Source organism: Amphiprion ocellaris, chromosome 18 (assembly GCF_022539595.1).
Source record: "Amphiprion ocellaris isolate individual 3 ecotype Okinawa chromosome 18, ASM2253959v1, whole genome shotgun sequence".
NCBI classification, from domain to species: Eukaryota; Metazoa; Chordata; class Actinopteri; family Pomacentridae; genus Amphiprion; species Amphiprion ocellaris.
Genome location: NC_072783.1, coordinates 28,958,051 through 28,975,187, shown reverse-complemented (window position 1 = coordinate 28,975,187; position 17,137 = coordinate 28,958,051). Strand labels below are relative to the sequence as shown.

The 17,137-nt window shown below is 38.2% G+C and overlaps 1 protein-coding gene across 2 annotated transcripts in view; it reads left to right on the top strand.

The window, feature by feature from the left end:
- LOC111566726 (zinc finger protein 385C-like) overlaps positions 1–17,137 on the top strand; it is an 83,431-nt gene that overhangs the window by 62,234 nt on the left and 4,060 nt on the right. For both annotated transcript variants that reach the window (XM_035946904.2, XM_023267478.3), the window contains 3 exons: positions 7,220–7,374; positions 10,125–10,232; positions 14,330–14,513. In XM_035946904.2, the coding sequence (XP_035802797.2) occupies positions 7,220–7,374; positions 10,125–10,232; positions 14,330–14,513 (447 nt within the window). The remainder of the gene's footprint in view (positions 1–7,219; positions 7,375–10,124; positions 10,233–14,329; positions 14,514–17,137) is intronic.

Here is a 17,137-nt window from a genome sequence, read left to right as displayed (position 1 = left end):
CAGAGAGGAGGCTCACGGGGGGATGTTGTTAGGTATCAGAAATGAGACTGTGCCTCCACACCGCCATGTTGGTTCACAGTGAAGACAGAGAGCCTGGCTCAGACAGATAATCCCAGGAAATGCGTTCACCATGAAAAGAGGCAAAGCAGCCTTTCCTCTGATGCTTTCGCTGTGATTTGCCACTATGAAAGCCTCTCATCCCCATTTCTTTCCACCCTTCATGAAAACATGCCATTTCTCTCCCTCTGTGATTGCTGTGATGTTGAGTCACCCAGAGACTAATCTTGGAAATAATAGAGATTAAGCTTTTCCTCATTTTTTTCCCCAAGATGCTGTAATTTCTCCAGCTCATAATCTTTTATCCCCTCTCAATACGGGAAGGTTGGCTGCTGTGACCTACACTCCCCAGTCTTCCTGCACAGAAAAAGAGCGTGAATACAGATTAGCGGGCAGGAACTGGCTCATTTCAAAATGTGGATTTACATTTATAGTAGCAAAAGGAAAAGAGAACAATCAAAAGTCACACCGGTGTCAAGCTTTGAATTTCTCCACATCAAGCGGCTGTGTGAACAAAGGCTTTAGTAGGCGTGATAGCCAACATTTAAGGTTTCACAATGAAGACTGAGGGCTGGTGTCTTTTAGTGTTTACAAAACCAAACGCACAAGTATTGTGTTGTAGGGTGAAGTTATGTTTAAAAACCAAACCATTCATAAATATCTGTGTATTAATCGTTTCCTTGAGGCAAATTCTGGATGCTGCAGAGTTCAAGATAATATTAATGTTGGCTAACCCTCAAGCCCAAGCAGTTTCTGGGCATTTTACATGCTCATATTACAATTTTACTCACTGTGGGCTCATTTTTCACTGCAAAATGAAGTCCTGCACCTGCATGGAAACAGCACAACAATGACAAGTAGCATTCATTTTTTTAAAAATGAAAGTTTATTTTTTTAAATCGAAAACAAGTTTTATTAACCCTGAAAAACAGTCATTTTCCTATTTAGATTTTAAATTTGTTTCTATATTTGTCTCTTATTTGCTTAATGTAAACACACCCTGCAGTTCATCCCAGCTCAAGTCCCTGAATTTTTGCCACATTATTGTTACTCACAGCTGAGTCACTGATGATTTCATGGCTGTGCCAACAAGCTCAAAGTCTCGTATTTTCTCTGAGAATCTGTTTATTTTATACCATTTATTGTTTTAGATGCACAGAATAAGGTGATATCACAATTTTAGATTTGTATTTGGTTAAGTCTCCAGATGGAATGTCATGTCAAACATGATAAGTTTAAGTTTGTAATATTGAAAAAAGCTTTTTAAACTCCCAGTGGGCCTTGGGGTTTAGATGGTTTAAGTAAGTTACTGTTTATAGTCTGGTTTTTAAAAGAATCTCAATCATTTCTACAGTGAATCCAAGCTTATTTTTATTTTATTTTATTTTATTCCTGTGTGCAGGGAGCCAACAGATGTCAGTTGAGTCAACTGTTGGTAATCTCAGTTGCACTGAGCTGAGAAGGACACAGAATTGCAGTAGTGTGAGCAACATTCAGGTACCTCATCAAGGAAACTTGAAAAGCTCTTTCAGCTTATGTGCCACTGAGCAACTTTCATTTAAATGAATAAAGCACCATCTCATCATCTGATATCCAGCTTTACATGATGGCAATCAGGTCAGTCTTATGAAAGTTGCTAAAGTTGTGTTTTTGGGCCCATAGACCATCCACACGATAGTTCTTCTTCAGTTAAAAGTTCATGCATTTGAGAGTGCTGACTTCCTAGTTCATGGTTCCCCTCAACCATAAATGTGATCAAATAATTTTATCGCACAGCTCGTCTAGATTTTCCAAAAGGCCTTATTGCCAGTGTTGTGGTAGCATTGCTATTTTTTTCCCCGTTGCATGTGAAGTTATATAAAGTGGTTAAACTAATCCCTCCCAACTCAACCGTTTTCATTTAGGTCTTGGCTGCAGTGATTGAGTTCATGAGTTTCAGGTCATGAAGTTAAAGTGATGAGTGACTGTTTCTAAAAACCTATCAAGGCCACCTGGTTAACACATTCCCAACATGATTGGATGAAACTAATATAACCACAGCTTTAGTTGATCTTGTTAAATTTGCTGGAATGAAGCTTTTGTGACGCTTTCTGGATGCAAATGAGATGGGTGACATGAAAAGGACAGTCCTGTCAAAAGCATGTTCTTCTTGTCGCCAGATGTTGCAGAAACTCTCGCAGATGAAGGCAGTTTCTGGTTTGTTCAGTGCAAAATGCAGTTAATTAAACGTCTCACCCTGATGTGTTTTGTGACTATATGCGTAGGAGATTAATGAGATCAATTTCAGATTTGTGTAGGAGAGGGAATCAATGTCCCCAAAAGTCATACTGACAGGCAGATTAAGCACATCGGCCTAGCGAAGGGAGAAAAAACTGTCTCTCATCTGCCTCTGCTGGTCTCTCTCTTCCTCTCTTTCATTTTCTCTCATTTCTCGCTACTCTGTCATTCACTCTCAATCCAGTGTAGTGCAATTCAGTGCACTTTATTGGCATCAGTGATACATGAGCGGTCCCAGTGGAGCATTTAAATGAAAATGGAATTCAACAAAAACAAAATCAAATCAGTAAACACGTAGTACTTATGTGTGTTTTTTTGTTTAGCCTATGTGTGTTTTTCAGGGAGATTCATGGCTGAACATTACAAATGCAGGATCAAATAACGATGATAATCGCTCTAATCACTCCTCTTATTTCAAATTCTAATTTGAATAAATGCATGGTGCAGTGGAGAGAATGGAAATTTCTGAATAAACAAAATAAACTGAGCTGAAACAAGACAAGGCCACAAATAAAAGCCTATTGTCTACATGTAAGTTTAATTAGGAATTTCAATACTTAGAGCATTGGGCTTTTTTCCCAGTAGAATGTCTTCTTATTTTGGAAGAAAAACTCCGAAAGCATTGAATTACAGTGATGATTTATGTCCCACTTTTGTCTTTATCTCAGTGCATGCAGTCTTTTGGTAGTCAGGACTTGTTTGTTCTTCCCTGTGGTTTAAACTGGTCATTCTGTTTACGGTTTTCAAGTCTTTTTATGTTTGCTATCAGTGTTCAGTTTCAATTTGCTCTTTTTTGTTTCTTTTTGGTTTGAGATTTAAAAGCATCTGTGGTTAATCCCTTACTGGTTTTCAGGATTAGTTATTTATTTGGTTGGCCAGTCTGTTAAACAGTGCCTTCCTTTAAGGGAATTAAGTCTTGTAGTGGTTCATCTTTTTGTGTCCCAGAATGTAAACATTTGAATGCATCTTTAGGTAACTTTGATCTGTATTTTTAAAAATTCTTCCTGAAAAGACTGTGTCAGTAACAGTTGGTCAGTCCACCACTTTGGTCTAAGCTAAAATGTCTGAACAACTATTAAATGGATTGACCTTTATCCTGTCCAGATGATGAATCCTAATGATTCTCATGAGCTCCTGATGACATTAGAAATTTGGTAGATTGGTAAAAAATTGGACTGCAATTCTGGACACCAAATTTGATTCACCAAAGGATTGAACATAATCTTTATATATATATATATATATATATATATATATATATATATATATATATATATATATATATATATATATATATATATATATATATATATATATATATATATATATATATATATATATATGTTACTACCAGTGAAAAGTTTTAGAATGCCCCAATTTTTCCATTTTTTAAAAAAAATTTTTTTATTGAAATTCAAATAGTTCAAGTCCAATGAATAGCTTGGAATGGTACAAAGGTAAGTGATGAACTGCTAGAGGTTAAAAAAAAAGGTCAAGTTACCCAAAACTAAAAAATAATGTACATTTCAAAATTATACACAAAGGCCTTTTTCAGGAAACAAGAGATGGGTGAACAACTTAAAGCTGTTCTGCAGCAGTGGAGGTTGATCAAGCCTTGAAAGTTGCTGCTACCAAATCCTACAGGTGTTTCAACTTTTCTTGATTACTTACAACCCCCTCTCTCTGCATTTAAGCAGTGTTGGAGCACACCATGGCACCATACACTTGAGAGCATTTTTTAAACCGTATTGTACTGCAGAAAGTAGTGTGTTGCTATAAAAATGGCGAGGAAAAGGCAGTTAACAATAGAAGACAGACAGACCATCATAACACTTAGAAATGTAGGTCTTTCCTACAGAGAAATTGCGAATAACAATAACTAACATTTCAGGAAACATAATTAATATTCACTGATCATCCACAACATTAACCACATACGGGTGACTTGTATGACACTGATTATCTTATTAGAATGCAATGTTCTGCTGGGGAACCTTGAGTTCTGGTGTCAATGTAGGTTCTTAGTCATTCTGGTCATGATAATCCTAGGAGCAAGAAGCAACTGGACTTCTTGAAGACGTTTCATCTCTCATTCAAGAGGCTTTTTCAGGTCCTGGTATTCATGTAGATGTAACTTTGACAGAAGAACCTACCTAAACATTGTTCCACACCAAGCAAACTGCTCAGGAATGGCTCGAGAACATGACAAAGAACTTCTGGCACTGATCTGGCCTCCGAACTCCACAGATCCCAGACCAATCAAGCAGCTTTAGGAAGCACTGGAACAAGCCCCATTTACGGAGCCCTCACCCTGTAGCCACAGCATCCGAAGGCTCTGCTGCCAACATTCCAGAGGCAGACTCCACAGAACACTCCCAGATGTCACATGTCCATGCCTCGACTACTCAGGTCTGGTTTGGTGGCACAAGGGGGACTATTTTATTATTGGCTGATTGGTGTAAAGTTAACAACTAAAACTCACCTTAAATTCTGTGTACAGATCCAGATGCCTGACCTTGAGGTTGCTAGATAAGTTTGCAGTGTTTCTTCCTGTCTTTCAAAATGCTCTGTTACACAGTTTGCATACTGGCTTTTAGTCATGTATAGCCAGATCATCCAACTCAAATGTCTCCACAGTGTGGTTTTGTTGCAGCAGACCTTCTGCACCTGAATTTGCTGTCACTATTTCGCATCTTTTCATTTTTGCCCAGCATCTCCCAAATCTACTGCATCTATGGTAACTACACTACGATGGAAAAAAGCAAAAGTACTAGCTATCTTTTATCTAGAGTCTATGGTACTGACATATTTTCAGAATTTTGACATCAGTTTGGTTTTACCACTGTTACACACTGCATTTACCACAGCTAAAAGCACAGTTGTACCTGCCGGACAGGGAGCTCCTATCATGGCTTTGGATTTTTAGTCTTGTTTAACATTCATTCCACATATGGTGTCAGATTGCGCTTAGTCAAATTTTAAAGCTAATACTGGCATAGTTTTATCTTTTACCATATTCACTGCCTGAAGAAAGTACCCTGAGGCTTTTGTTGCTGGAGGCGATGATAAAACAAGACATGCTGCTTCTAATCTGTTAGCTGCTGCTTTTAGTAAACATTAAGGCACCTGCATGGAACAATTCAGCATCTTTGATCTCTCTCTAACCAAAATTTTAGCCTGTGTTAAGTATTCCCTCGGCTGCACTGTTCATAACAATCGTTTGAGCATGTTTTGAATCTGAAAAGGCTGCTTTTATTTCCTCCTTTGCATTCCTCTCTTCTGTGCTGTGCTCAGAACCTTTGGAAAATGAGACTAGATTTGTAAAAACATGCTAATGCTCAAGGACTTTCAAACCTGCCCCGTCCCCCAGAGATAAATCCTGAAATCCAAAGGTGAAAGAAGCAGAAAATTGAGGAAAATTGCCTTCTTGTTGCTGTGCTTTTCAGTAATATGAAATAACATCATTAGACTCCAGATTTAGGCTGGACTCTATTCACTCCCTGCAGTATTTAGAGAAAATGTTCTGGTTTTAATGAATAATCAAGAATAATTTACAATAATATATATTTTGGCACAACAAGCCAAAACAGTGTCTTATATTAGCTCTGCTATTTGCTTAATTACATCTTCATTTTTTATGTTTATCTAATAAAATAAATCTTCGTTGAGCTCACAATTTTATCCAGAAGGTGATAAATCTTTCAGCAAGCATTTACATTATGTTTTTCTCACATATCTTTCCTAAATCCATAATCAGTGAGTCATCTCTCTCCGTCATCCAGTCATGAATTGGATATGTTAATATATCTGGCTTCATCAGTCAATTTCATTGAGTTTTTCTACAGAGCAGCCTCCTGCTACCATCCACTGCTCCTTTCATCCGTCTCATCAAGCTCCTTTTGACATTTTCCATCCATTTCAGGCCAAACACCCCCTCCATCCTCACTAACCACAAATTTTTTGATCCATATCGAGTCAAGCTACCAAGTCTTTCAAATGGAATGAAAAATGACAGGTATTTGCATTTTTAGCTCCAAATTTTGATGTTTTTTTTCCTCTACTAAGATGTCAAACCAGAGGAAAGTTTCCATTTTTTTGTAGAATACTGTAGAATCACTGTGTGACCAAGTTTCGATGCCACATTAGTTTACACATGACCTTTTCACTTAAGGACTTTCAGCATACAAGCATTACAAACAATCTGCAATCATCATGCTTATGTAAGACACTGTGCATTTTAATGTGAGTGCACTAATGCTGCTTTGAGTCTTGACAAAGGTCAGTGCCATGCTGCTCTTTAAAGCATGAGTAGTCTGAAAGCGTTTAGGCCAACCAAAGGCAAGTGTGACAAGATGAGAGGTTATGTGGAAGGAGGTTTCAAAGCAAGATGTGTTGGCGAAATTGCTGTGGGATTCATCAAAACAAACACTTTAATTGTAAAGTAATGTACACAGGAAGACAGGAAATTAGGTAACAACGAATAAACAAGCATGTACATTAAAAAAACTGTGCGGTCTCATAGGCACCTTAAACTCTCCTTGCGATTGCTTTTCTCATTGTGTTGACTGAGCTGGTGGAAGAAATCTCACAATTACAGACCCTGGTGTTGTGTTTAAAGGCCAGAGACATTTGTCAGGATAAACTGTGGACTTGTAAAGCAGGAAAAGGCCACACAAGGCCTCTCATCATTTATCCCCCGCTATTACTGAAGTCATTAAAGCTTTACTGAGTGAATCATTCGCTGTGGGAATGGGCCTCGCTCTCATACGTGTGCTAAAATCTCTGTTTATCCTGGTGCGAGTGTAATGATCTGCAGCTGTGGTGGCCTGAAAATACAATTTGTGTCTTTTCACAAATGACTAAAATGTGATCATCTCTACTTTAGGTGCGCTGTCCCAGAGCCAGGTCCACCCTCTGCTGGGCTCCCTGCCGATGCCGGGTCGACCCCTGCAGCCGCAGACTCATGCCCAACTGGAGCATTTCCTGCCACTCCGGGTCAACGGATCCTCGCCGCTCAGCCTCTTCCCCAATTTTAACACGGTACAATACCATGCACACATCACACATAAGGCTACAACAGATATTTAGAAAATGATTCCAGCCCCAAATAGAGCCTGAAATGTTTCTTCCGCTGTCAAGGCAAAACTGTAGTTTGACTAAGGTCTGAGAATAGTGTAATATTTAACTCAAATGTTGCTCAAACCTGCATTTGTTAGTTTTAAAATGATCTCAACTGGAGCTCAGGCATCATGCAAAGCACTGAAATCCACAAAATTAGTTACATATTTGGTATTATCAGTCATTAACCACAACTTGCAGTTATTTGAGATATTTTTGGAGCTATATACACTTTGGGAAATACAGTTATCACCTTCTTGCCAAAACACGCCTTTGGAAGTGCTTGCTAACACCTCTAATGTTTAATTTAACCCATTATATCTCATGTAAAGGTGTTGATAGGCAGATTTTTTGTCTTTGTACAGAACAGGGCTAGCTGTTTTGCCCCATCCCTAGTCTTTATGTTAATCTCATCTAACCCGGTTCTACTACAGACTCAAGAGAGGTGTTGATCTTCTTTGTTAAACCATAGTAAGAAAGTGAAAAATCTAAATTGTCCAACTGTTCCGTTATCAAGTACCTAAATGTCTACAGTAAGATAGAAACAAAAGAATCTGACTGCCCACTTTAAACCAAAGTAAGGTCATTAAGAATACAAATTTCTAATTCAGTTAAAGGCAGCTGATCAGCCACCTATGATATGTACATAGCCCCTATTTCACTGCAAAGTGTTTACAGCTTCTCTCAGCTTGAACAATATGAACAATCACCAACATTAAGAGAAAATCTGATTTTAAAGGTTCAGAACTTGTGATGCTTTCACTATTTGATTGTTGTTTTGTGCTTAAATTGTTAGAAAATGTTTTAATAGCATCTTTATTTTTGTTTAAAAAAGAAATAATTACATGAACACTATCATATAGAACTATTTATTATCAAGCATAACTTACTATCACTTAAACTTGTAGCTGCATTTTAGAGGAAACTATAAAGTAAGGCTGCGTCACAACTCCGTATTGGCAGGTACTAAATGTATAAAATTCCCCACTTGTCATTAATTAAACCCCTTAAAACTCATCACTGTGTATCTAAATTACATATTTAGGAGATTATTCTCCACCTAGCCTTCTTTGCTCGCTCTAGCTCAAGCACACCAGCTCACTGACTCTGCTCAAGGACTAGAAAACTACTCTACACAATGGAGAGTTTCAATATTGGAGTAATTCATGTTTGAACCAATTCTGAGAAAGAAAAAATTATACGGTAAGCACTACCCTGCAAGTTGACTGTTTTGTTACATATGAAACTCTGTAAATCTGAAGCAGAGGGTCTCATCTGTACTCGGCAGTTTCAAGGTGGAAATGCTGAGCCATTATGTTGCCTATAATATGTTTTCCAGTATACGGAAAACAACCTGTTAACAAGATTTTTAAAAAAAGATTTTCACTGGAGGAGGTCTTTACTTGCTTAGATTAGATGCAAACACACACACACACACACACACGCACACACACACACACACACACACACACACACACACACACACACACACACACACAACTATGTTTGGTCTGGCTTTAAATACTGAAGTGACAGACTTTCATAATCTACATTATGTTTAACCCCTATTAAGCAAAGTCAGACAAAAGTGCTAAATGTATTGGGCATGTGGGAGGCCGGGAAAATATTTCTGTCTGACATCTAAAGCTAAAAATATGGCTTCAATAGCACAGCTGCACCATGGGGATTGAATGCATGAACGTAAGTAGTGATAGGGAAAAAGGCTATTTAAAAAAAAGTGGGAATTCAAGACAGTAATTTCCTCATCTCATGTTCTGAAAAATATACACAGCTTGCAAGGAATTTTTACAGAAATTTATTCAAAAACAGAATGATAGATGGTAAAGTCAAACTTATTGCCTTTCATTAAAGAAATTCATGTTTAACATCACACAGTACAATAATTCATTCAATCACTGGGTGACTCCAAGCTGAAATTTCTGCCTTATTTAATCAAAAAAAATTACAATAATCAGCACTGACAAATGCCTCATCACTGACCTGGAAGATGGTGGTAGTTGTGTGGCTAATTATTTCCTATATCTGGGCAGATTCAAGTCCCATTCATTAGCGGAGAAAAAGAAATAAGCTTAAAGATTATACTAGAAGCACACTATTAGAACAAATTTGCTGTACATGCATTGTATTTAATTAATAAGACCATTTGGATGTGCTGCACAAATGGAGATAAAACATGTTCTAACGAGTGCAATGAGTGAACAGTTACAGGAGGTGTTTTAAATGCAGTAGTAATGTTAGAAATGTTCTGAAATGTAGAAAATGTATTCAATACTACAATCTATACAACTATGAGTATACCTTTTCCTTTTCTAATTGAATTGTGAAGTGTGCTTAAAACTGCTCCCAATGCTTTTTTTTCTGTATTTTTTCCTTTATTTCACAGGGACTGTCCAGAGAGACAGGAAAAGAGGAAGTAGTAGTAGCAGTAGTAGTAGAGTAATGGAATAACATGCTAGAAATTAAACTCTGTGGTTAAATGATTAATCTCTCAAACCTTGAGGAATGCAGGATGCCTCCTAAATATTCCTGTGTATTTTTTTTTTCATATTATTAGGGTTAGATTTGGTGTCTTTGTAGAGTCCTTGCCTTATTAAAATTTAAAATTTAACACAATAACTAACATGTTTATGTATGTGTGTTTCACCTTGCAGATGGATCCGGTGCAGAAGGCGGTGATCAACCACACCTTTGGCGTCTCTCCACCCAAAAAGAAACCCATCATCTCCTGTAACATCTGTCACCTGCGCTTCAACTCCACTGTGAGTCACACAAACGCCATAGAGGGAAAACTTTTGGCTTTTTTTGAAATAGCTTTTATCTGCAAAACTAGATACCACAAAAGCTTAAAGAAAGGACTGAGTTTATCTTAAATTCGCTGCAGGAAGGCGATAAGCCACCTCTGACCACACAGCTCATGTCTGTCTGTTTTCCTGCAGAATGTAATCATTAGCTGCAGTCAGTCACGTTAACCTGTGATGTATTTTAATGTAATGAAATGAAAGAAGTGTCGACCTTATCTCACTTTACTAGCTTTAAAACCCTCTGAACCTTTTGATGTGGGCTTTTTCAAGCAAACAAAAGTCATCTAAAAGTCATCTTTTGATTATTGCCGTCATGCATCCACATTTTTGCAACTTATTTAATATTTTTTGCATCGTAATGGTCAAAAACAGTAGGCTATTTTTCTTATCGATCTAATCTGTGTATTTCTATCCCTTCCATTTTCTGACCACTGAGCTCTTTAAAGGAAACCAGTCTGCTCGTTCTGTCGCCTTTTGCTCCTTATCACACCTACCTATTCATATTCATTTGACTCCAGTTCCTATGGAGTTCATTTAAACATATTTGCATTTATAGTGTTAGGAGGAGCCTGGCAGAATGACAATGACTCTTGGTTTTTGTGAAACTTGAAAGAAGCAGGACTGGTGCAGACCCTCTCTGCTACTCTTACTTCCTCATCTGTCTCTATTTTCTGTCTCTGCCCTTTACTTTTGGACTTGCAGTGATGGTGTCGGGACTCTGTTTTCTAGCTAACAGACTCTCTCCTCCTCCCTCTGTGTTACCTGCAGCAGTGCTGAGAGTGATGGTTGACCCAGGAGTTGGATGCCAGGTTGCAGGCAGGTACCAGGTCCCAACAGGGGGCAGCACTGACGAGCTGGAATTTGCACCCCACAAAGAAAACTGATTAAAGGAATAGTTCAGAATGGTTAAAGTCTAGTTGTTTTCTATACTCACTGCCTGTGTAGTACAAACACGATGTACCATAGGTTGAATTTTCACAGTCGTTCGTACTCGTTTTTCATTTTGGACACAGCTTCAGCTCACTATGCAAAGTTCAGTGCAACTTGCAGGGATGAATCAGAAGTTTTTTGAGCGACAAAAACCTTGAATGTTTAATGAAAGCTAAAATAATTTAACAGCACTCTGTAAGGCTCAATTAAGTTTTTTATTGTTAATGTACAGTTGTTTTCTTTATGTTTATAATAGGCAATGATTGCAGTAAATGGATGCCAAACGGCAAGAAAATGTAATGCATAAACTAATGTGTAAAAAAATTAATGCTGCTCTAATCAATATTTTTCTATTAGCAATCTATAGAATGACTAGGTATAATATGTAAAAGCATCACTTGTAGAAAGGAACCCATATTTTTTACTCAACTCTGCAACTCCCCGTTAACTCCACACATTTTTTAGCATTTCTGAGCTTATTGTTTTGGTTTTATGGCCCACCCCTTTGTTGTTTTGGTTCACCCATTTCATAATATTGTTTTTGCAGCAGCTGACATATTTTTAGCCAAAAGGCTCTACAAGCCCACTGAGCTCTACTTGCCTGGCACCAAAGGTCAAAGTCAGCAACTAGCTTGTGGACATGGTACTGCAGTAAGCAGCTAAGAATATTTTATTCAGGAGTTAGTGGAGAGCAGAACGTGATAAATAAAGAAGACTAATTATCAGATTCTCTCACAGCAAAAAACATAGTTTGGTTTAAATGCCAATTTTAATTAATTTCATAACATGTGTGTGGTGTCTGCAGTTTGTTGCATTGTGGCCAAGTGGACAAAAACCAAAACACTAAAATTCCCTTTGATATAGTGCTCTAACATCATGCTAGTGTAGGGTAACAGAGTGCTTCAGTGCACTGAATGAAAATGTGAATTTGTCCCTTCTTGAAAACTGAAGCAGTTTGTTCAATATGAAAACAAACACGAATGACTGTGAAAGTGAAGCCTATATGTAATTCTGCTACATGATCGGTGTATATAAAAACAAAACGGACTACAAAAATTCCAAATTATTCCTTTAAGGCTGCTAAACTCACTGAAAAAAGCATGAAAGATTCAAGTCTGACAGATCGCACATGATATTCTAATTTTGCTGCCCTTCTGTGAACAGTTGTTGCTCGTTGTTGGAGAGTTTGAGAATCAATGATGTGACAATGCGTAAAGCAGCTTGAATCAAAGGCCTTGGAGGCTGAAACAGTCCTCGCAGTCTCCTTCACGTGTCCTTACCTGAAGATCTTTGTTTTGCTGTCCTCGGATAATTATTCCATGTTTTATTCTACTCCAAGCTACTATGACGCACCATAGTGAATTCATACTACACTGGCATGCCAGATAGTACGGTAGTATGCAGACAGGAGCAGAGTCATCCCTCTGACTCAGTTGAAAATCACGCTGAATGGTTAGTGTGCACTGACATTCAACGTAGCCAAAGGGCTTGTGTACCCTTTGCTCAGCCCTGTATCCCCCACCACACACTTTGACCCATGGTGGTGCCCTTTCTGTTTGTGTAGCCGTCCAAAGCTTTATGCAAAGTGTTGACAGGGAGACTTCGACTCCACCACTCTGTGCACACAGTCAGCGAAAGATCATCTCTGCACACTATGAGTTTGAATGCGCATTAGCAGGGGCTGTGCAGTGTGTGCCTGGAAACTGGTATGGATAATTTGAGCAATGACAAATTATCTAACAGCCTTGTGTGAAGCCAGATACTTGAAGTCTTGTCACACTGATTCTCTGTTTATTTAGGGAGTGCACTGTCTTTCATGTACAGAAAGGCACCGGTGTTGTAAAAATATGTGCTCTTAAAGGATGAGGATGGTTATGTTTTACTAGAGTTTTCTTATTGTCAATTAATCCCATGAAAAGACCAAAACCAACAATGGTTGTTGGACTTTCACACCTTATCAGATTTTCAACAACAATGGTGACCCAGAAATCGGATGTATTAGACAGACAGTACTTTTTTTCTTACTTAATTGCTTGTTTTATTCATATTAATGAAGGTGTTTCTTTTTTTGACAATAAGAAAAAATTGGGAATATCACCAAACTTATCCTTTGTGAGTTCTGCTTGTTCTGTACACTTGTTATGGAATGTTTAGTCAAGTTGCTGAAGCTGTTTTAACTAACTAAGCATAGTTTATTTACCACCATACATTTATCCACCTGTAAATTAATTACTTTTTTAATTCAATATTGAATAACAGACAGGTCTTTTTAACCTGTGAAATCTGGGAAAGAATCATTGCTTTTGTGTAAACCAAGCGTAGCTTATTATAATGACTTTCAACTGCCTCTCAAAATCGAGAGGTCAGTCAGTTGTCATAAAAAATGTTAAGTGAGCAAAAAACGTGAAAATTAAATAGCATATTGTGTAGATAAGTTCAAAATAATAAACAAATTGCTTTAATTTATTGTCGTTTGTTTCTTAAAGCGAAGGCGTGCATATAAAATGTGTAGGTTTACTGTGTTGTATGCAAAAATAACATGTGAATGGATTGCCAATTAAATCTGATCCGCTTCAGTTGTTTTGTGTCGCTGTTGTTGTACTTTGAGTTGCTGGAAGCTGATTTTCCTCTGTAGAGGATGTCTCGCTTTCTCTACAGGCATCCAGAGCCATTTTGGGATCCCAGATCTGCATGCATCTGTTGTCTCACTGCCACAAATGTGTTTTCTCTTACAGAGGAAGGCACAGAGGTCATTTTGTGTCACAGCATAACGGACACGGGCCATTTTGTGTCAGAACGCATCAGTGGAAAGATGAGCCAGCGAGCTCAGAGGATGGTCATGAGATGCCATGAGTCCAACTGATGCTCATTTGTGCAGCACCATGACAATGACGATTATCACAGTGGTGATGTGACTCTACCTCTGAGTCAAATGCTCATAATTTTTCACAAACTCCATGGAGGCATGTGCAGCCAATGCATTGGAACAGACGGAAAGATTGCAGTTTACTGACTTTATGCGGCCCTTCACTAATTTAATCAGCCATTCTGTGCATCTAATGTACACTGACTTTCCCCTCTGCTTGTCCTGCTCTTGTGTGCATATTCATATGTGTGACGGCCAGACCCAGGCAGAGGCCCACTACAAAGGTCATAAGCATGCTCGCAAGCTCAAGGCCTTGGAGAGCCAGAGGAATCGGCAGAAGAACGGACACAGTCAATCCGCGACAGGAAAAGACAAAGACAGAGAGAGGGGGATGATGGGAGGAGCGACGGTGCTGACAGACTCTCAGCTGAAAGACAAAACGGGTATCAATTTTTCTTTTTTTAAAAGACAGCCCTCTCACCACCCTGTGAGTAATTAGTTGTAATTGGAGAGACGTAGCCACGAAGGCTTGGTAGTTGCCACTCAGCTGGTTAATTACCAGCTATTACCTGTCCTGCTAGCATTGGCTCTGTCAGATAGGTAATTACTCACATGAAGCAAGGACATTCTGAAGATGAGAAGCATTACAGCACTTATAAAGAGAAGCCATCTGAAGAGGGATGCGGTGCAGTTACAGGCTTCCCTTCGGTTGTACATCAACGGTGGCTCAGCAGAAGCCCCACATGCTGTCAGTTCGCCAGGGCACAAGTCAAAAGCAGTATAAAATTTTGAGACCAGAGGCGTGAGGAATGTTTACATACATGTTTTTTTAGGTCAAAATTAGGTAATGTAGCAATCAGCAAACACAGCAGAACATAAGCACATATCTTTGTAATTGCAAAAGATTACCCATGAGTGTAGGTAGTGGAATTAAATTCTAGAGAAAAAATATGTCTTCAAAGTTTGGGCTCTAGATTAATTAGCTTCTATGGAGCAAGTCGTCGATGAAAGAGTCCACAAGGACTTCAGCATTGGCTTTAAACCTCATCTTTAAATCATTATCTACTTATCTTTTTCCAATTAATCCTAATTAATTCTTTAGTCTACAAAATCCACAGACTGTCAGACAAAATACAGGGGATGTGTGTACTTACTGCTTGCTATATTCTTACTGCTATAGCCATTGGTTTTTCAGCCTACAAAAAGGCTCCTGTAAGAGTAATGACTCTGCTGTTTGCTATTTTACTCCTTTTTAGTCATTACTCACTCAGCTTCTCATTCTGCCTGACTAAAAAATGTCACTGTCTTCCTTTCTATTCTCTGTCTGGTTTTCCTTTTCAGTATTGATCTTCTCCCTCCCATTTTCTTCCAGCACCTATCAATTTCCCTCTAACCACATAATGATAAGCTTGTTACATTCAGCGGTTGCCATGGTTGTTGATTGATGGTGACAGAGGGAGCTTCGGCAGAGAGAGTGAACAAATGACAGAGAGGCGCAGGGACAAAGAGAGAGTGATTGAGAGGGCAGGGAAAAAGCAGGAAAAGATATGAAAATTAAAGAGAAGAAAAAGTATAATAACAAGGTTATATGAAAGAAACAGAACAAAGGAAAAGTTCAAGGTTACACTTTCCTGCTAGAGGGATCGCATCAGTCAAGAAGATATATCATTATGCTTGATTGTATAGAATTCATGAGCCATTATGTCATTATAAATCAAATGCTATCGGCAGGAAGACGTGAATTCATATATACAAATATGTTGAAATCAGTATGTAAAATACCAACCAATGAGGTGATACAAAAGCATGAAACATTACCCATGAGAGAATGGGGAGCTGAATGCCTATAGGGTGTAATGATTACTTTTACAGGCTGCTAGAGCACAGCGATGTCATGAAGACAGCAGTAAGAATGTGCTTGAGATGTGGATTGATCAGGTATCATCACTCCACCTGCCAACCTGACAAGTGTCATAAAGAGACACACTTCGACAGGAAACAAACTACATACTGCCGATAAATATATAGCGCTCCATATCGTATCTTTTCGTCGTCATTTGTAGTCTAGAAATATTTAACTTGCTCATAAATGTTTACTGTAAAATATTTTAACTGGTATAAAGTTCTGAATATTGTAGCTGAGTAAAGCAGCTAAAATCAGGATTTTCATATTAACAATTTGCATGTCAGTCCCAGGCTCATCTACATGCCAAAGCTTCCCTGAGCAAGATGCTAAACTTAAAGTTGCTCCTAATGACGAACGAGCTTCAGTCCAAGAAATATTGTAAAGCACTTTTAGGACCATTAAGGTAGAAAAATGCCATTTAAGTGCAGACCATTTTTATTTACCATAACCCCATGGCTACTTGTATGTGAAAAATGTTGCTCATGTTGAACCCACAGAAATTAAACACCTGACTCTGTAGTTCCCCATATGCCTGTGAAGCATTTTAGCTTTTCTCAGTTCATTGTTATGATTTGCAGCTTTAAAGTCTCTAGTTTGTTGTCACTGCTCTCAGAGCATCAGCGTTTGTCACCACAGGCAGCTGTAGCTTTATATTTAACCCTCTGAACCCCTGACCAGTTTCTGGCCAATTTTTGATCCTGCCACAATTTTCCTCACTGTGGGCTAATTTCTTTTTGAGGTATAAAGTCCAGCGCCTCTATAGAAACAGCACAACCATGGCTAGAAGTAGAGAGAACTCAAAAATATCTTTTGGCAGTATGACAGAATTAGAATGCCAGGAACCATTATATAAAAAGACACAAATTAATGTTAAAGACTGTATTTTACAACAACACATAACATTTTTCAAAGTCCCCACAGGTGTTACTAATTCTAGGAAAATAGTGACATCATGTACTGTAGATTATTTACTATTTACATTTTAGTTTGTTTCCATACTTGTCTCATGCCCCATGTAAACACTGCCTGCAGTTCAGCTGAATAGTCACATAACCGTTTCTTTTAACAGAATGTGGTTAGTACAAACTATTTATTCTTGGTGAAAATGAGGCATGTAGAATAAAGTGATGTTGATAAAATATCACAATTTTACGGTTAGAT